At 51.2% G+C, this 19,730-nt stretch overlaps 1 protein-coding gene across 2 annotated transcripts; it reads right to left on the bottom strand.

Annotated features, from left to right (window-relative positions):
• Positions 1-394: 394 nt before the first annotated feature.
• LOC144225139 (C-type lectin domain family 18 member A-like) lies at positions 395-14,925 on the bottom strand. 2 transcript variants are annotated; one of them, XM_077756305.1, is made up of 12 exons: positions 14,684-14,925; positions 14,134-14,225; positions 11,830-12,069; positions 5,670-5,767; positions 5,167-5,288; positions 4,881-4,988; positions 4,209-4,301; positions 3,682-3,788; positions 2,938-3,067; positions 2,517-2,613; positions 1,287-1,378; positions 395-780 (listed from the first exon to the last, which is right to left on the bottom strand). In XM_077756305.1, the coding sequence occupies exons 1-12, from the start codon at positions 14,820-14,822 to the stop codon at positions 743-745; spliced, it is 1,356 nt and encodes a 451-aa protein (XP_077612431.1). In that variant the 5' UTR covers positions 14,823-14,925; the 3' UTR covers positions 395-742. The 2 variants fall into 2 exon arrangements, with proteins under 2 accessions (XP_077612431.1, XP_077612432.1); XM_077756306.1 differs by lacking the exon at positions 1,287-1,378 and having other exon boundaries at positions 720-780.
• Between the last annotated feature and the right edge of the window lie 4,805 nt (positions 14,926-19,730).

Raw genomic sequence — 19,730 nt, 5'->3', positions numbered from 1 at the left:
CAGTCTTCACCTGCCCACCCAGCCCCTCTCATCACTGAAGGGAGAGGAGGGCGACGGGGCCATAACACAGCCCAGTTCAGGCACAAAGAAAGCAGGCACATGTAGGGGGAGGCATGGTGAATACAGGGAAAGGGCAGAGGCCCAAAGCCTTCGGAAACAGCGGTGAGAGGAGCTGGAGCAGGAAGTTAGGGATGCAAACACGGCTTCCGAATCCGTGTATCATTCAGGGGCTAAGACCAGAAAACTTCCAGAGGGTGGTCTAGGTCACATGGGTGAGCAGGGACAGGACTGGGGTGGGTTGTGGGCAGCCAGCAGTGAAGCCTCAGGCACCCTCTGGTCTTCCCAGGATCATCCTGAGTCAGCTGGATTCCCCTTCCAAACACGCAGGCACAAGTCTGATTCATAACTTAGTTTAATCCTTTGTGGGGTGTGCCCTGGGCAGCGAGGAACCCCCATCCGCCCCACTGGGTCTGGCACACACGGAAGAGAGAGGTCTCTTCTGACGCTGACCCTGGCTCCTGTTTGGGCGCCTGACACCCATCTTCCCGATGAAAGCAGGATGAGGGGCCCCAGGCCCCTGTGGGCCTGACTCGAGCCCCCTGCCTCACTTCCTGCAGCGTCTGAGACCTCTGTGGATGATGGGCTTGCAGCTCTGGCCTGGCCCTTGCTCCAGACAGGTGGGCAGATGGGCACACATCTGGGGGTGGGGGTGGCGGTGGCAAGGGAGAGGCCTGGCTGAGTCTCAGGGCCCCACGGCCCACCGGGAAATGTGCTCCTCAGCTGGAAAGGAAGCCAAACCGAGCGAGGGTCAGTAGCAGCCCTGGCGGTCCTTGGGTGGGGACCTTCCTGCAGCTGGTCCTAAAGGGCTATGGTCCCAGATGGAGCCCCAGACCTTTCCAGCAGGTGCTGCTGGGGGCCGGTTCTGGGCCAGGTCACCTCTGTTCCCCACCATTGTTCACTGGGCTCTGGGGAGTCAGGGAACACCAGCAAAGCCAACAGGTCCCCAGGCAGCAGCTTCAGTGACAGGAGGAAAGGGACCTTGGAGACCTCCCTGGCCAGGCTGCATTCCAGTCCTGCCGTGGCGCGGACCTGCTAAGCTGAGGCCTTTCCTCTCTGGGCCTCAGGGGCCCGCAGGTACCGGAGCTCCCAAGCAGAACGTCCCTGGTGGCCCTGCATGCTCACACCCTGTCTGGGCCTGTGACCTGGATAGCCTAGTGCATGGAGAGGGCCAGCAGGGACCTCAGGGGCCAGGGACCAGGGAAGGGGAGGTGTGAGCGGGCCCTCACCAAACTGGCAGATGTAACGGTTTCGGGTTTTACAGCGCTGGTCATTCCAGTTGAAGGCGGCTGATGCCTGCAGCTCCACGCAGTTGCCAAACCTACCAGGCCAAGGTGTTGGGCGCTCAAGGTGGACGACCGAAATTAGGAGTCCGGGAGAAGCTTAAGTCTTCCACTCCAGGGGCTCCTGGGTGGCTCCATCAGTTAAGTGTCCGATTCTTGGTTTCAGCTCAGGTCATGATCTCACGGTTTGTGGGATCGAGCCCCGTGTCGGTGCTCCTCACTGACAGTGCGGAGCCTGCTTGGGATTCTCTCTCTCTCTCTCTCTCTCTCTCCCTCCCACTCTTTCTCTCCCTCCCTTTCTCTCTGCCCTTTCCCTGCCCTGCTCATGCACGTGCTCTCGCTCTCTCTCTCTCAAAATAAATAAATAAACATTAAAAATATTCCACTCCAGCAGGCCACCTGCGTCTAAGAAGCCTAGGTGCCTCTAGCCTACATAGGGCTTCCGGGAGCTAGACCCACCCCCGGGCTCCCATGCCTGCCACCAGGCCTCTGCAGCTCCTCTCGGGGAAGCTGGGAGGTCTCAGCAGACCCCCGATCTGGGCCGCAACTCCCCCCACCCAGTGCCAGCACTCAGCTGCACCAGCCAGTGGGACCTGGAATAGGCAGGCCCATGTCCTTCCTCCCAGCAGGGAGAGGGTGTGCCTGGGAGCCCAACCAGACCAGTGTCCTCTAGATGACAGAGCAAGGGTGTGGCCCTGGCTGCCATCAATGAGGCTGAAGGATGTGGGTGAGATGTTTGAAGCCCTTAGTCCACACAGCCTGACTTCCTCTACCCTGTCCCCCCTTGCCCTGGGCATTCCTGGGCTCTGATGCCTGGGGCAGGGCCGCATAACCAGAAGGCCCTTGGTACTGGCTGTCTGGAGGGTGGGTGTGTGCAGGCCTGGAGGCAGGTGGGTGTATTGCTAAAGACCCCAGAATCAGGCTGTTGATGTAGGCCAAGGAATGTGGTGGTGGGGAGAGGTGGATGGGTAATAGAGGGAATGATGCGGATGGACGGATGGACGAAGCTTTCTGGAGCTCCCTCTCCTTTATGTAAGGCCCACGAGGTGGGGATGGGCCTCACATCTGCTGTACCCGGAATTTCTGGGCATGGGTGAGGCCCAGGCCCTCAGAGGGCTCAGCCAGCGGGACCCCGTGAGAGAGTGAGCCCGGAGGAGGGAGGCATCCCAGACTCACCCCTGGTTGTCAGGCTGCCCAAAGGCGAAACTGGTGAAAGACTGTTGCTCCCCGGTGGTCCAGCGGAAGGAGTCCTTGGTGGTCTTGTAGGTGAGCCCTGGGCCCCAGCAGCTGAGGTTGGCCCACCAATCCTGGGCCCCACTCAGAACCCAGGCTCCATGAGAGGGGCACCCTGAGCTTGGAGCCTGCTGCCTAATGCCCACCCGTTCCAGCCCTTAACCACCTTCCCAGCTCCTTCAGCCCTCAGGGACATTCCCTTGCCCTCTCTTCAGTGCTTCCCCCCCCCGCCCCCTCCAACCCCTGCTCAGGGAAGGAGGTTGCCAGCCCCTTTCCGGGCTCCCAGCCCTCATCAAACCCTTTCTGTCTGCTGAGGGGTTTTTGCAGCCCAGATTCCTGCACCCCCAACCAGCCAGGCACTCACCGATCCAGAAGTTTCTTGTCTCAAAGTCGCTGTCGGTCACCTCATTGGTGGTCTCCAGGCGCCCCAGGTAGAAGGCGAGGATGTCCTGAACTTTCTGGCTCTCAATCTGGGCTAGCACCCCGCCCTTTCCCTGTAACCCCCACTCCATGTCAGGCCGGGCCTCGGAGCTCAGGCCAGCCCTTCCTACCCATGCTGCCACCCCGAAGGGGCCAGGGACATCCTCTCCCCCACCCCACAGCCCCCTGCTTCTTAGAGTAGGGGTCCCTCTCTACTGCCTCTCCCCTGCCTACATCTCCTCTCTCTGTGCACAGGGGCCCAGGCTGGCAGGGCCCTGACCTCGGGAGGGTTTTGTTTCATCTGTTTAGTGTCTTAAATACATTTGAATCGGTTGCCGACATTAATAAATTGAGCAGTGCCAGTGAAAATCTGAATTGCTGGTTCTCTTGAAAAATCCAAAGTTCTGGCCTCTGTGAACTCATATACCTTCATGACAGCCAGCAGCTAGGACTGAACCAGGATGGCTCCTTAGATGGGGGTTGGGCAAGGGCTCACCCCTGGGTCCCTCAGCTTATTAGGTGACCTCCTGGCTCCTATGGGCCTCTGAGTTTGTGAGCCCTGCTTTACACTAATGACCAGAGTCAGGTCAGAAGAAATCAAAGGAACCATTTCTAAGTCCACGCTCCTTCCACTGAGACCCTCACTTGAGACCCTGGGGACCCTGGAAAGGCAGGGGTCAACCGTCACCTGGCATTTCATCTTGGCCCCATAGTAGGTGTCCGCCTCTGAAGACACCATGAAGCAGTCTCCGTCGATCCTCAGGTCACAAGTGTGGAAGGGAAAGTGCACCTTGGCTGAGGACAAGAGGGCCTGACTGTGTGCGTGGGCACCTTGGACCCATTACGCCTTCTTTCCCGCCAGGGAGCCAGGCTCAAGAGGCCCCTTCCCCTCCCCCTGACCACCTTCTCCAAGCTGGAGAGTGGGTGGCAGTCAGTGCCGTGCTGGTGAGTGTGGCACAACCAGCTGACTCTCTCTTACACAAAACAAAACAAAACAAAACAAAGATTTATAGAATTTGCCAATTTCTGTGGTGCGAATACCCCCACCAGGGGCAATTCCAAGGTACCAATGTAATGTCACTGAACAGGGAGTTGGGAAGAGATGTGCACAGGAGACACCTGTGAGCCGGTCTGAGCTGGATCCAGCGACCTGCTGCTGACAGGGTCCCCGGGGTGTGGCCTGGCTCATCGGGGGACTTTGGGGGCAGCACTTACTGGCACACTGGGCCCCCCCATAGCCGATGTCACAGATGCAGGAACACTCCTCTTCCCGGAACCGGCCATGAACGCACTGCACGCTGCACCGCACTGCCAAGGTGGGCGGAGGGGACATGGCTCAGCCCGAAGCCCTGGAGCCCCACGCTGCCCTCACAGGCCTCAGAGTGTGGGGGGTGGCCCACTGCAGCCAGCGCGTCCCTTAGGGACGGAACCCATCAGGGCTTCAACTATTGCCACATTTGGTTTGACCTTCTTTGTAGAGAGAAGCAAACTGGGGTTTGGAAGGGGGACCTGCCTATGGTCACAGAGCTGGGAAGGGGACACTGGGATGAGAGTCTACTTCTAGATCCTGATAACGTCCCCCTGCTACCATCCCAGGGCCTAAGGGCCAGATCTGATTCTACTTTGAAGCCCTGCACAGCTCAGGGTCTGGCAGGCAGTCGGAGCTCAGGCTGTCTGTTGACTGACTGTATGCACTGTCCAGGTCAGCAAGAACCTGGTCAGCACCCACCGCCTCCCTCAAGACTCTCTCCAAACACTTTCAGTGAGTGCAACACGGCCCCTGGACACACCACGCAGCAAGTGTGCCCCCTCCTCTTCACCCCCTAAGGCTGCCTGCATGTGCCCTGGGCCCAGACTTCGCTCCCTGGGTGATCATGTGTCCCTCACCTTGGCAGTATCTGCCTGTGTAGCCAGGGGGACAAAGGCAGTGGCAGGTGCTGACGTTGAGATGTCCATGGTTCCGGCAGCTCATGCGACATGGGTTCCTGGGGACCTCTGGTCAGGCGAGGTTGGAGCTCTGAGAGGGAGCCTCCTTCAGGCAGCCCAGCCAGGTGCCTCCCGGGTGCTAAGGGCCACGGCTTCGAGGACAGTCCTACAGGATGCTGCCACCCTCCACGAGGATCACATCAAGCTCTCTTGTCCCAGCAGGAGGCGGGCGGAGGGGGGCACTTACCGCAGAGCCCCCCTGCGTGGTCCCAGGCTTTGAAGCAGCCCGAGACGCTTGCCGTGCAGAGCGAGCACCAGGAGCCGGCCTTATAGGGGACAATTGTCTTCCCGTTTACCTCCCAGTTGCCTCTGTGAGAGCAAGCACCAGAGAGGGCTGCAAGGGCCTGGCCTTGGGGAAGGGTCCCCTTCAGCTACTTGGTCGGGCCAGGGAGTTGGGGAACAGGGAGGTGACAGGGAGGCTGTCCTAAGAAAGGAAAAACTGCCTCAAAACTACTGCTAATGCTCCCTACTTCTACTGAGCGAAGCAGAACAGTGTTTCCAAGGACGGGCGTCCGAGGAGCAGCCACATTCTGCCTGGGCAGGATCATGAGTGCTACCCACTTCCACACCCTCTCCCTTTCTTTGTTTCCACAAGGGTGCAGACCAGAGGGCAAAGACCTTGTGAGTGGGTGGGTGATTACCCCGGGTGAAAGTATCCTCCACCCCACAACCCAGCAGTGGGGGACTTACCCGGGAGAATAGGCACAGACGAAGGCTTCCATCTCTGCTCGGGCCCCAGAGCAGGGCTGCCGCCCACAGCCCAGCTGGCTGGAGGTGGCCCACACAAGCTGCAGGAGATACAGTGGCTCAGAAACCCCATCACGGGCCACTCCCAGTCTGGGGGCCAACAGGCACTGATGATACTTGCTTGGAGAGGGGAGACACAGCCTCTGCCCCAAACCAGGCAGCAAGGCAGCTCCCTCACCTCCTGGGGCCTCAGCAGTGGCAGCTGGGCTGGGCAGGGCTATGAGGACAGGTGGGAACAGCCTGGGAAGGCTGTCTAGGTGGGAGAGTGGAGGGGTGTCAATCGGCAGATACCTGAAGAAAGGAGAGAATCGTGGGTGGGTAGAAAGTGGCAAAAGAAAGTCTTGGACAGGTCTTTTGGGTGGGCCAGTCGGTTGATCTTGGCTCAGGTATGTGAGATCGAGTCCCACCTGGGATATGGGCTGACAGCAGCACAAAGCCTGCTTGGGATTCTCCCTCTCCCTCTCTCTCTGCCCCTCCTCCACTTGCTCTCTCTCTCTCTCAAGAAAAAAAAAGTCTTGGTCATCAAAGGCCTTGGGACAGATTGCACTTATGGCTACAACCCTTCATTCCTCCCTACACCCCACCCTTAAATGTGCCTTTGCAGTTATTTGGATCAAGAGGAGGCCTCTTTTCTGTCCTTGAATCTGGCTGGCCTTGTGGCTTGCGTTGGCCAACAGAATGCAGAAGTGATATTGAGCTGGTTTTGACCCTCAGCCTCAGGAGACCCCACAGGCAGAGGTGAGCCAGCTGAGGCCACTCTAGACAGCCAGCTCCCAGCCAACACAGCAACTGATTGCACTTGCACGTGGGCCCCACCAAGGCCAGAAGAACCTTCCTGCTGGGCCCAGCCCAAATTGCCGACCCGCAGAATCATAGGATGCTAAACTGTGGGGTAGTGTGTCATGCAGCAGAAGCTAACAGGGGTAGGTCTCTGATAGTACCCCAAACTTCGATTTAAAATTTAAAAATCAGTGACAACTTGGAGACAGCACAAATAGTCAATACACAGGAATAGTTATACAAACTCCTGCAGCCCTCAAAATGACAGCTATGAAAAAGGCAGACACAGACATGTAGTCATATATATGTACCCAATAATTAGAGAACATACACTCTCTTCAGGGATGCCCGGAACTTTTTGCAAACATTGACCCCTCAGTAAACCACAAAGCAACATTCAACAAAGACCAAAGGAACAATATACTATGGGCTGCATTCTATAAATACAATGCAATAAAATATCAAGTAAATAACTTAGAAGTAAGGGAAAGGAGAAACCATAGGAAATTTAAGTATACCCTTCAAAATCAAAGACATCATGATGCAGAATAGGAAACACGTAGAAATGGATGGCAGTGAAATCACTGAACAGGAAAACCCACGGGATACAGCTAATGAAGTTTAGAGGGAAATTTATAGCTTTAAGTGAATTTAGCAGAAATGGAAAGATACTTAAAAATTAATCAGCTAATAATCCATATCAAGAATATAAAAAAAATAGGGTCAGCTGGGTGGCTCAGTTGGTCAAGCGTCCAACTTTGGCTCAGGTCATGATCTCATGGTTTGTGAATTTGACCCCGGTGTTGGGCTCTNTCTCCCCCTCTCCCTCTCTCTCCCCCTCTCCCTCTCTCTCCCCCCCCCCTTCTTGCTCATTCTTTCTCTCAGAAAAAAAAAAAAAAAAACAGGATAAAAAACAAAACAGAACAAAAAGCTGATTTGTTAAAATAGACACAGTTCTGGGAAGACTGGTAAAGAATGGAAGAGAGAAGGCACAAATAAACAAAGCTGAAAAGTTAAAAAGGGCCTAGCTATAGACACAGCAAATCTTTTTAAAATCCCTGTTTAATTCTAGTTTTATTTTTTTTTTAATATTTTTATTTATTTCTAGGAGAGAGAGAGAGAGACAGCGTGAGCAGGGGAGGGTTAGACAGAGAGGGAGTCACAGACTCCGAAATAGGCTCCAGGCTCTGAGCTGGCAGTCAGCACAGAGCCCGACGCAGGGCTCGAACCCACGAACCGTGAGATCATGACCTAAGCGAAAGTCCGACGCTTAACCAACTAAGCCACCCAGGCGCCCCATAATTCTACTTTTAAATCTCTGTTAAATACTGAACAATTCCGACCAATAAATTGGAAAACATAAAATGGACAATTTTCTAGAAAATAGAACTTGGCAAAACTATCTCAAGAAGTAGAAAATCTAAAATGGTTTCTGGCCATTTCTAAAAGTTGATTCAGCAGTTAAAAATCCACACATATAACACATATACACAAAAACAGCCCCAAAATAGAACAAGGTCCAAATAGTATTACAGGAAAGTTAGTGCAAATATAGAAACTATTCCAGGAAAGAGAAAATAAGGCAAAATTTGAAACTTATTTTATGAGGTCAGTGTAGCATTGCTCTAACCCAAGTAACGGCAGTATGAGTAAAGGAAATCAGAGGTCAATTTCAATAGCAAATAATAATTAGCAAACCAGAATTAACAACAGTAACAGGGGCGCCTGAGTGGCTCACTTGGTTAAGCATCTGACTCTTGACTTCGGCTCAGATCATTATCTCATGGTTTTTGACTTTGAGCCCCGCATCAGGCTCTGTGCTCACAGCAGGCTCCTTGAGATTCTCTGCCTCCCTCTCTCTCTGCCATTCCCTCGCTCACCCTTACTCTCTCAAAAATAAAGAAATAAACATTAAAACAACAACACATTCACGCACACATGCACAGACACACACTGAATCATATTATTTCACATTACATGACATGCCAAGTTGACAGGTATTCAAAATATTTAACAACTAGTAGGTATGGATAATTGCCAATCAGAACAGATACAGGCTAAAGCAGGATCCTAGGAACCCACTTCTGTGCCAGGCATTCATTCTTTGGTTCTAGGTCATGAGACAGATCCTGAGTGTCCCAGGAAAGAGGCCAGGCCAGGTGCATTCTGGGAGCTTGGGGCAGCTACTGTTACTAATACATCAGTATTTTAGCATTTGAATAACTATTATAGCATATGGTGTATAGATGAATCACATTCCTGCAAGTAGGAAGGCAAGGAAGAGTTAAATTTTAAAAGTATATATTAATTATGATATTGTGATTATAAAAGAGCCATCTTTTAGAGATATACACTTATTTACGGGTAAAATTACATGTTGCCTAAAATTTGCTTAATAGGAGAGGGAAATAGATACGGATATAGATGAAACAAGATGAGCCCTGAAACCCTGAATTGATAATTGTTGGAGCTGGGTCATGGGTGGTATCATTCTGACCGCTTTATATGTTTTAAATTTTCTATAATAAAATGCTTAAAATATATGACCAGAAAGACCTAGTGTCCATGTAGCATCTTGGTATGTACATCCAAAAATTATTCATGTATTGCATCACTTTAATCGTCAAGGAAAAACCATACGATTGTTTCAGTAGATTTGAAAAACCATTTGATAAACTGTAAGGCCTGTTCATGGTTTAAAAAATCCTGAACAGGGGTGCCTGGCAGGCTCAGTTGGTAGAGCCTGCAACTCTTGATCTTGGGGTTTTGAGTTTGAGCCCTCCACTGGGTGTAGAGATTACTTAAAGACAAAATCTTTCAAAATGGATAAAACATGAAAAATTCTTAGCTGTCAGCCCAAAGCCGTCCTGGGGCTCGAACTCAGACCCTGAGATCTTGACCTGAGCTGAAGTCTGACGCTCAACCAAGTGAGCCACCTAGGCGCCCCAAAACATAAAAATTTCTTTAAAACAATTTTTGTTAATGTTTATTTATTTTTGAGAAAGAGTGAAACAGTGCAAGTGGGGGAGGGGCAGAGAAAGGGGGAGACACAGAATCCAAAGCAGGGTCCAGGCTCTCAGCACAGATCCTGACACGGGGCTCGAACCCACAGACTGTGGGATCATGACCTGAGCCAAAGTTGGACGTTTAACCAATTGAGCCACCCAGGTGCTCCTAAAAAATTCTTAATAAACTTATATTAGAAAGAAATGTCTGTAATCTGATAAAGGCTATTTATTAAAAAGTTCATATGAGAGAATCAGGAGCCAAGCATAGGCAGCAAAGTTTTCAACAATAATGATAATATGGGAAATTTTCCTTTCCAGACTTTTCTATAAAGCCATAATAATTAAAATATGATTTGTGCAACAACAAATAAACAACAACAAAAAGCCAACAAAACAGGACTAAGAATTCAGCAAAAGGCCTATGGGCAGATGTGAGCTTGGTATATGACTGAGACGGCATTATGAATCAGTGGGGAAGGATACAATCCTCAGTAGAAGATGCTTATTTGGAAAGACATAAAATGAGATCCTATATCACACCATGAAAAATTCCAGGTGGCATAATGACATCCATATGAAAAAGGAAAGCTTTAGAAGAAAATATATTTCTTTTTTTTTTAATGTTCCATTTATTTCTGAGAGAGAGACGGAGAGAGAGAGCATTAGCAGAGGAGGATCAGAGAGAGGGAGATACAGGTCTGAAATAGTCTCCAGGCTCTGAGCTGGCAGTCAGCACAGAGACTGATGCGGGGCTTGAACCCACGAACCGTGAGATCATGACCTGAGCCGAAGTCGGATGCTTAACCGACTGAGCCACCCAGGCGCCCCTGGAAGAAAATATATTTCTGATGTCAGAGTAGAAAAGCATTTTTTAAACATGATACTACAAACAGATGAAGTATACATTAAACTGAGAAAATGGATTAATACTAGAATCTTCTAAAAGATCTATCATATAAAATATAATATACACAAAGAAAAAATACAAGCCCTCTGCTAGGAAAAAATGTATATCAATATGGCCAACAGAAAGTATAAAGAATGTAGAAAGGGTGCTTAAAAATTAGTAAGAAAAAGATGCTCTGTGTTATAAAAATGGACAAGAGATATGAACAGGTAATTAACAAAGTAGGTCGTATGCTCAATTTCAAATGAAATGAAAATTAAAAACCAAGTGAGGAAGCACTTCATAGCCTTGAGTTGGTCAAAATCAAGGAGCCTGGCAATACTGGGGAAGTGAGAACTGACTTGTGGATGGGAATATGATTGGCATGGGCCATTTGGGCAATAACCCATAAGGTATAGTTGCATATATGCCATGTCCTGGCCATTCGCCTTCTAAGTGCATCCTAGAGAAACTCTAGACACACATGCCCAAGCGACCCCCAAAGACCCCCTCTAGGATTTTTGCTTTGTGGAACGACTTTTATTTTTAAAAAATTTTAAAGTTTTTATTTATTTATTTTGAGAGAGAGAGAACATAAACAGAGGATGGGCGGGTGGCTGGGGAGACAGAGAGAGAGAGAGAGAGAGAATCCGAAGCAGGCTCTGTGCAGACAGTGTGCTTGACATGGGGCTTGACATGGGGCTTGAACTCACAAAATGTGAGGTCATGACCTGAGCCAAAACCAAGAGTTGGCCGCTCAACCAACTGAACCACCCAGGTGCCCCTGGAATGACTTTTAATAGTAAAAAAGTAGAAATAACCTAGATGCCTGTAAATTGCAGTTTATTCATAGTGACCCACCCATGTGTATCTGGATCAATGGAAGTAAATCTTAGAAATGTGGTCTGGCGTAGTAAAGGGGACACACAGAGCCCTCATAGAGGACTTAATAACATACAACCAACTTGCAAAAACAGTAAAGGTATGAAAACACTTAGACGTGTAGTAAAGGTATTAACACATGCTTTGGTTTGCCTGTGTTTTTCAGTGCTGCACCCTAGCACCTAAACAATGTCAGGTATATAGAATAAAACAAAGGAAACGTGCTTCAGACTGACCCACCTGGATTGCAGGAAGGTCACCTCTAGGGAAGGACAGAGGAAAGAGCAGGAAATAGGGCTTCAGTGTTGTTGTTTGTTTTTTCTTCAGAGATGAAAAACAACTATAGTTAAACATTTTCTAAATCTCGGCAGTGGGTAAAAGGGAGGCCATTATTTGATTTATGCTTCAAATATTTCGCATTTAAAGCTGAAAAAAGTAAAACTTTATAAATCAGGGGCAAAGCGACCCCCAATTTCAGGACGAACAGTAGCGCTTCTGAGCTGCCCCCAGTGGCGCAGGGGCCTTGGAGCCAGTGGCACGGCCTCACCTGAGTATAGTGGGTGCACGTGGCATTGCGGGCACACTCGGCCGCTGCGTGGTTGTACTGCTGCCCCTCTGCGAACCACAGGCCCACCACGTGGACAAAAGACGCTGAACCCACGGGCAGCAGCTGCACGTTCCAGCCCACTTGCTGGGTGGCTCGGGGTGCCGACGCAGGCTTCGGGGCTGGAGCACCACAGAGGGCCGCCCTGGCCTGAGCCCAGCGGGCCAGGCTCTCGCTCCAGTCCTGGGGGCGGCACAAACAGAGACATCAGCAGGGACCTTTGGTCAGGCCTTAACCTCCCCGCAGGGTATAGGTCATGCAGAGAGCACTGGACCAGGATTCCTGCTTGGCCATCTGACCCCTCCAAGCTTCTTTCACCCACTTCTTCCGGAGCCAGTGGAGGTCAGACTGGACCTGCAAGGAGCTCTCCAGATATGTTTGTAAAGTACCAGTGATGTCTGGACGCCTAACTCAGAGCCCGGCTCTATGCAGGACTGAGAGCTTAGGCCCTGCTTAGGCACCATCCCAGGGCAGGGGGGCGGGGGGGGGGAAGGGGGAGAATGGCTGATCCTGAGGGAGTAGTGCTAAGCCAGGGTGATGGGATGGGCTTCTCTGGTAGTTTTTCCTGTCTGGGAATATGAGCCCTGGGCAGTGCCCAAGCCTTGCAAACTAGTTTTATGTCTGTCATTAGGTACAACTGGCCTTGGCCATTGGCAGAAAGGCTCGGTTGCTCCCACTTGGCTTTTCTTTGATGCAAAAGGCCTCAGCAGCCATGCTCCTGTGTCTCGTTCTCCAACCCCGGCCTTGGAGTGCGTGGGGGTGCCAACGGGGAAGCAGGACCAGAGAGGCTCCTGGCCTCAGGGTCTGGCCCTAGCCAGAGTGGCCACTCTGGAGTGGCTCCAATCTTCTCTCCCCACCCAGAAACCAATAGACTGCCCCTCACACCCCCACTGCCACCTAATAGTCCTCCCTTCTCTTAAACAAGGGGCTCAGGGGGGTGCCTGGGTGGCTCAGTCAGGTAAGGATCCGGCTCTTGATTTTCGCTCAGGTCATGAGCTCATGGTTTGTGAGTTCGAGCCCTGCATCACTCTGTACTGACAGTGCAGAACCTGCCTGGGATTCTCTTTCCTTCTCTCTCTGCCCCTGCCCTGCTCACATTCTGTCTCTCTGACTCTCAGAATAAAATAAATTTAAAAAAACTTAAATGAGGGGTTCAGTAGCGAAGAAGACATGGGTCACCCCATCACCATGCCCTGCCCCAATCCAGCCACCCCATTAGCAGTCCCCTAATCTCCATGAGACTCAAGACCCTCATCTGTAAAATGAGGACAGGAAGGTACTTTTGGGTAAGAGTGTCATGGGGATTGTATCAGCCTCCACTGGGGAAAAGCCCGAGACGGCTGCAGAGGTGAGGGAGGCCAAGTGGTGGGGCTCCATTCTCATCTTTCATGAAATGCTCTTTTTCTAAGACTTTGGCCAAAGGGGCACAAAAACTATAGAAACTGCTGACCAGGGGATCGGGACGCCCCCACGCCAGGTGCTTGAGCTGGGAGCAAGGAGAGTGAGCAGTGGGGGCCAGGAGCTGGGCCTGAGGAGGGGCAGAGCTGCTGCAGAGCAGGGAGAGGAGAGAAGCGACCCCTTCCTCCCTGCCCGCCCCACCCCCACCTCCTGGGAAACTGACCCGGGAGCTCTCAAGGTCACCACCACTGAGCCAGCCTGGAGGAGTTTATGGGAGGCAGCCATGGAGAACTCTGCCCACCCCCACACAATCTTGCCCTTACTCCTGGGCCTGTTAACATGTGCTGGGGCAGCATTCCTGGGCCCAGATGACACCACCCACCCAGCCGTCCCAGTTGGGGTGGTGGGAAACCCTATGCATCCTACCCCAGCCCCCAGTGAATGAGCAGGGGGCTTGGAGGGGCCCCACTTAGTCACCCAGACAAACCATGAAGAAGCACTGGGCCCTGGTCACATTCAAGCCCCCTCCCTCGAGCGGGGTGTTTCTCCCTCCCAGTCCTCTGCCCCTCTGATCCTGCTGGGACTCCTTTGTGCAGCTCTTCTTTCCTGCCGGCTCCTTCCATGTCTTCTGGTCTCCCGGGCAACGGGATGGGATGTGAGGAAAGGCCAGAGAAGTGCCCTTCTGGGAAGCAGGCAGCTGCGGAGCCCCAGCGACCAGACATGGTCCCCCCAGTGGGCCAGGTGACTGGCTGCCCCCCTGCCCTGCCCCGGTGGAAGGGCGCCTGGCACCAGCCTGGCCTGAGCCCTCTTCGGGTTTGCCCCTCCAGCCTCCCCCTTGGGGGTGCTCACCATTCTCTGCATGTTGGCGGCGGGGGGGTGCACCCGGCTTCGCAGGCGGTTGTGCAGGGACAGGAGCAGGAACGTCTCCCTACTGCTCAGAGCTGGGGGAGACAAGGTCAGGCCCCCTGGGTGATGGGGTGGAGGGTCACCGTGGCAAGATAGTGTGCAGCCCTGCCCTTAGGAAACGAGCAGGAGTGGCATGGGAGGATGGTGGGCTTACGGAGGGCTCGCACGGAGGGATGGGAGACAGTCGTGGGGGTGGGGGAGAGGCAGGTGTGAGGCTGGGTGTGTGGACGGGTCAGCCCTGGGGGCCCCAGCTGCAGGCTCCGGGCTGGTATTCCTCCCTGACCCCTGAGCCTGGGCTCACTCCCCTTCATTCCTCTCCCCAGCCCCAGCCTCCCCCCTCCATCTTGGGCCCCTGGACTGCCCAAGGGGACTCTTTCAACCACAGCTAGCCTGCTGGGGTTCAGGCCTGGAAACCGGCTTCGGGAAGCCCCGTAGCACCCCTCTGCAGGGCTCACAGCCACTCCACCTCTCTCCTCACCCAGGGGCCCCTTACCTCCAGGCGCTGGAGCCTGTTCCTCCTGCGGCAGGAGCGGCTGCACCTCTGCTCCGGCCATGCCAAGGAAAGCCAGGAGTAAGGGCAGGAGGCCAGGCCGGTGGCCCCTCAGCCTGGCGGAGGGCTCTGGCCACAGCATGGACCTGTCGGGCGCTCCGGATGTGAGCTGGCTCAGCCGTCCAGCCTGCTTCCCAGGCTAGACAGAGCTACCCACAATCTCAAGGAGTCAGGCTGTACTGGCAGACAAAAGAGGGAGGCTGGTGAGCAATCGATGTATCCAAAAAGCCTCCCGTCGGCACTGGCATGAGAGAGAGCCAGCTCCAATCCCGGGGCTGCCCCCTCCTCCTCCAGCCACTGGCCTGGCCAGCAGCCCTGCCCACACCAACCAACCAAGCAGTGTGCACTGACCCTGTGGCCCCTGCTAATCATTGCAGGATTATTGGAGCCCTCGGGGAGCCCTGGGAGACCCCGCTGATTGGCCCACAGACATTCCAGGGCTGTGGATTAGCAAATGATGGCCGTGCCCTGGCCAGGACCGTGTCCTTCGGGCACACGGGAGCTTCTCCTCCCAGCCCCAGGCCCGGGGCAGGCAGGCAGGAACTGGGCAAGACCCCAAGAGAATTCTTCCCTTTCTTGGGAAGCTCGTCCCAACCCCCAGCCATGAATTAAACATAGACGGATGGTAACCACATACCAGACAGGTGCCACTGGTGGGTGGGGGCGCTGAGGTGTTGGGTTTGTAGGGGAGTAGGGGCTAGGGTTGCACCTGTAGGCTGGAAAGAGTGCCTTAGGACTCTGGGCAGTGTGTGGGCAGTGTGGGGGGCTGGGCCTCAGCTCTATGCCCACCCACCCCCCGCCACGTGACTGCAGGCCAGAGAGGGCCAGGCAAGCAGAGGAGACCACGTGATGCCCTTGGCTGACTGGAGTCCTGCTGGGAACAAGTTCGACTCTAGACAAACTGACAGTATAGCAGGAGGGCAGCAGATCGCCGTGACGCTTTGGGGCCTGGCTGAGGCCTACACAATCCCACCAGAATAAATTGAAACAGATCTGCACTGTGGCCCACGTTTCTTAGAAAAGACAAGGCTATCCCGCAGGCCCTAATGCCCAAATGCCCACAACCGCCTCAGGGGCAAGCAAAGGTTATTCAGCCAGGGCAGAGGAGAGCCTTGGAAGTCAACTACTTCCTCCATCTGGAGCCTCTGTGACCTCTGACCTCTAGGCCAGCACCCTCTCAGAGCCAAGTGTCAACTTCTGGGAAACTCTGCTGAGACCCAAGTGGGCTTGGCTTTCTGAAGAGAAACACTGATGGAACATGCATGTCATGGCGGGTTGGGGCAGGGCCAGGCACAAGCGCCCCTAAGCTGGCCTGGAGTTGTGTGTCCCCCCACAGACTACCGGGGCCTTGAGTTTCCTCTCCCTCAAAAGGATGGGCAGACAACCTCAGATTCATCCTGTCTGGATCCTAGCAATGTTTAATAATGGTGACCTTTTGGGTCGCCTGGGTGGCTTATTCGGCTGAGCGTCCGACTTTCGCTTAGGTCATGATCTCGCGGTTCGTGGGTTCGAGCCCTGCATCGGGCTCTGTGCTGACTGCCAGCCCAGAGCCTGGAGCCTGTTTCGGAGTCTGTGTCTCCCTCTCTCTCTGACCCTCCCCTGCTCATGCTGTCTCTCTCTCTTTCCTAGAAATAAATAAAACATTAAAAAAAATAATAATAACGGTGACCTTTTCCTGTAGAGCTTACAAAGCACATCCACACACGTGCGTTCACTTAATTGTCACAACACCATGCAGTAGTAGATGCGGTGCCTGTCTTAAATGTGAGGAAGCCGGGCTCAGTATGTCTAAGGGACTCACCCCTGGTCATCTGGCAAACACATGGAGTGTCCTAGCTGATCCAGGGTTTCTGTCTTCACATTCCTGACACTGGTGCAAATCTGCTTTAATTTACATCGTGGCCCTTTGAGTTCGATCCCCACAGCCCTGCTCTATGCCAGGTAACAAAACCCAATTCTTGCTCCTGGGCTTTCACGTAACACGTGTAACACATGCCAGGCACTTGGGACAGGTCAGAAAATATATTTTGAGGCCTGCGGTGGAGTGACTTTTAAGGGGCCCTGGCCCACTGCAGATGGAGGCCAGGGCGAGCCCAGCTTCAGAAGCTAGAAAAGGAGGAGCTGAGGCGATAAAACACCAGACTTCCGAAGGCCTGGGTTCTAACTGAGATGCCCTGTGTGACCCTGGGACCGTCACTTCCACTCCTGGGCCTCAATGTCCAATGGTGTTAAGAAGTCATTTGTCTTGGTTTGCATGACATTTTGTTCTGGGTCCAGACTTTTTACAGGAGTCTGCTGAATATTTGGGGTGGGTTTTGAGAATGGGCACCTCCTTTCTTGAATGGCAGATCGCCCCAGCAAGCATCTTGTAGTCTGATTTCTATCACTGCAGATTAGTATTATTACTCTGAATTCCATATAAACCAGCTCCTGGGATATGCACCCTTCGAGGCCTAGACTCCTCTGTTCTCCATGTCTATGAGGTTCACCCATGCTGTGGTCTGGATCAGTAGGTTGTTTTGTTGTTTGTTTGGCTGGTAGTATTTCGTTGTATTTCCATTCTCCTAATGATGGGCACTTGGGTTATTTTAAGCTTTTGTTTATTATGAATAAAGTTGCTATTGGGGTGCCTGGGTGGCTCAGTCGGTCAAGCATCCCCTCTAGATTTCAGCTCAGGTCATGATCTCAAGGGGGTGATATGGAGCCCTGCATCAGTTTCTGTGCTGAGTGTGAAGCCTGCTTAGGATTCTCTCCCTCCCTTTCTCTCTCTCTCTGAACCTCCCCCTCCCTCTAAAAAATAAAATAAATAAAAAGGAATTTATTTTTAAAAGTCGCTATCAACATGATTGTACAATTTAAAATTTTCTTTTGGTAAACACCTACAAAATTACCCAAATCAGGAGTGGCATATCATAATAACTGATACTAAAGAAATTTTTAAAAAGTTGTACAGGAATATTAAGAACAACTTTAGTCAATAAAATAGACAATGTAAGTATAATGGAAAAACTCCTAGAAAGACAAATTACTAAAATTAACTCAAGAATATAAGAAATTTGAAGAGACTGATCACAAGGAAAGAAATTGAATGAGTAAGGAAAAATCTTCTCAGAAAGAGGAGTTTAGGTTCAAATTGCTTCACTGCTGAGTCCTATCAAATATTTAAGGAAGGAATAATACCAATCACACATAAATGTTTCAGAAAGCAGAAATGGAGGAGTATTTCCCTCTAATACTCTTTCATTTTGTAATGAAATGAAACTCATTTCATTCTGTAATACGGAATTTCCCTTCATTCTGTAAGGCTGGTACTTTACTGATATCAGAGCAAGACAAAGATGTCACAAGAAAATAAAACTATATATCAGTATCATGAATATGGCATGAATACAGACACAAAAATCCTCTACAAAATATTGCCTATCTAGTAACATATAAAAAAGATTCAACACCATGACAAGGTAGGATTTATTACAGGAATGCAAGGTTGGTTGAACATTAGAAAGTCAGTTAATATGGGCCCCTGGGTGGCTCAGTCAGTTAAGTGTCTGATTTACCATTCATGGGTTTGAGCCCCACGTCAGGCTCTGTGCTGACAGATCAGAGCCTGGAGCCTGCTTCGGATTCTATGTTTCCCTCTCTCTCTGCCCTTTCCCTGCTCACGCTCTGTCTATCTGTCTCTCAAAAATAAATAAACGTTAAAAAAATAGAAAGTCATTTAATGTAATAGAACAAAGGACAAAACCCACAGAATCATCTCAAAGACCCAGAAAAAGTATCTGATAAAATCCCAAACGATTCCTTGTGAAAATTCTAAACAAACTGGGAATAGAAAAAAAAATCCTCATCCTGATAAAGGACCCTGTTATGGGCTGAAATGTGTCCTCCTCCCAAATTCGTATGTTGAAGTATGAATCCTGGCACCTCAGAATGGGACTACATTTGGAGACAGTGACTTTAAAAAAAAATGCTATTTATTTTGACAAAGAGAGAGAAAGCATGAGCAGGGGAGGGGCAGAGAGAGAGAGAGGGAGAGAGAGAGATCCCAAGCAGGCTCCACACTGTCAGTGCAGAGCCTGATGCAGGGCTCAATCTGACAATCATGAGATGATGACCTGAGTGGAAATCGAGAGTCTGATGCTCAACCAACTGAGCCGCCCAGGTGCCCCAGAGAAGGAGTGTTTAAAGAGGTAATTAAGGTTACAGGAAGTCATGGGTGTGGGCCCTGACCCCATATGACTGATGCTCTTATACAAAGAGGAGTTAGGATACACATAAACACAGAGGGGAGACCACGTGAAGACATAGAAGGTGGCCGTCTATAAGCCTAGGAGAGAGACTTGCAGAAGAAACCAGTTCTGTTGACACCTTGATCTTGGCTTTCTAGCCTCCAGAACTATGAGTAAATAAATTTCTGTCATTTAAGCCACGCAGTCTGGTACCTTGTAATGACAGCCCCGGCAAACAGATATAGCCCCCGTGAAAATCCTACAGCAAACATCATACTTGATGGTGGAAGACTAAACACTTTCTAAGATTAGAAACAAGATAAGAATGTCTACTCTCACAGCTACTATTCAACACTATGCTATTGAATGTGTGATTAGTGCAAGAACAATAAAGCCATCCAGATGGGAAAGGAATAAGTAAAACTATCTTTCTTTGCAAATGATGCGATCCTATATGTAGAAAATCCTAAGGAATGTTTAAAAAAAAGCTCTTAGGGGCATCCAGATGGCTTAGTCGGCTGAGTGTCCAACTCTTGATTTCACCTTGGGTCATGATCCCAGGGTTGTGAGATTGAGCACCATGCTCTATGCTGAGCATGAAGCCTGTTTGGAATTCTCTCTCTCTTCCTCTGTCCCTGCCCCCTGCTCACATTTTCTCTCTCTGTCTCTCAAAAATTAAAAAAAAATTTTTTAATTAAAAAACGCTACGAGAACAAAGTTCTCAAGATATAAAATATACAAAATCAATTGTATTTCTACAA

The sequence above is a fragment of the Crocuta crocuta genome, unplaced genomic scaffold (genome assembly GCF_008692635.1).
Source record: "Crocuta crocuta isolate KB4526 unplaced genomic scaffold, BGI_CrCroc_1.0 scaffold388, whole genome shotgun sequence".
In the NCBI taxonomy this organism is placed as follows: domain Eukaryota; kingdom Metazoa; phylum Chordata; class Mammalia; order Carnivora; family Hyaenidae; genus Crocuta; species Crocuta crocuta.
Note: the sequence above shows the minus strand (reverse complement) of the source record. Positions and strands in the feature narration are given on the sequence as shown.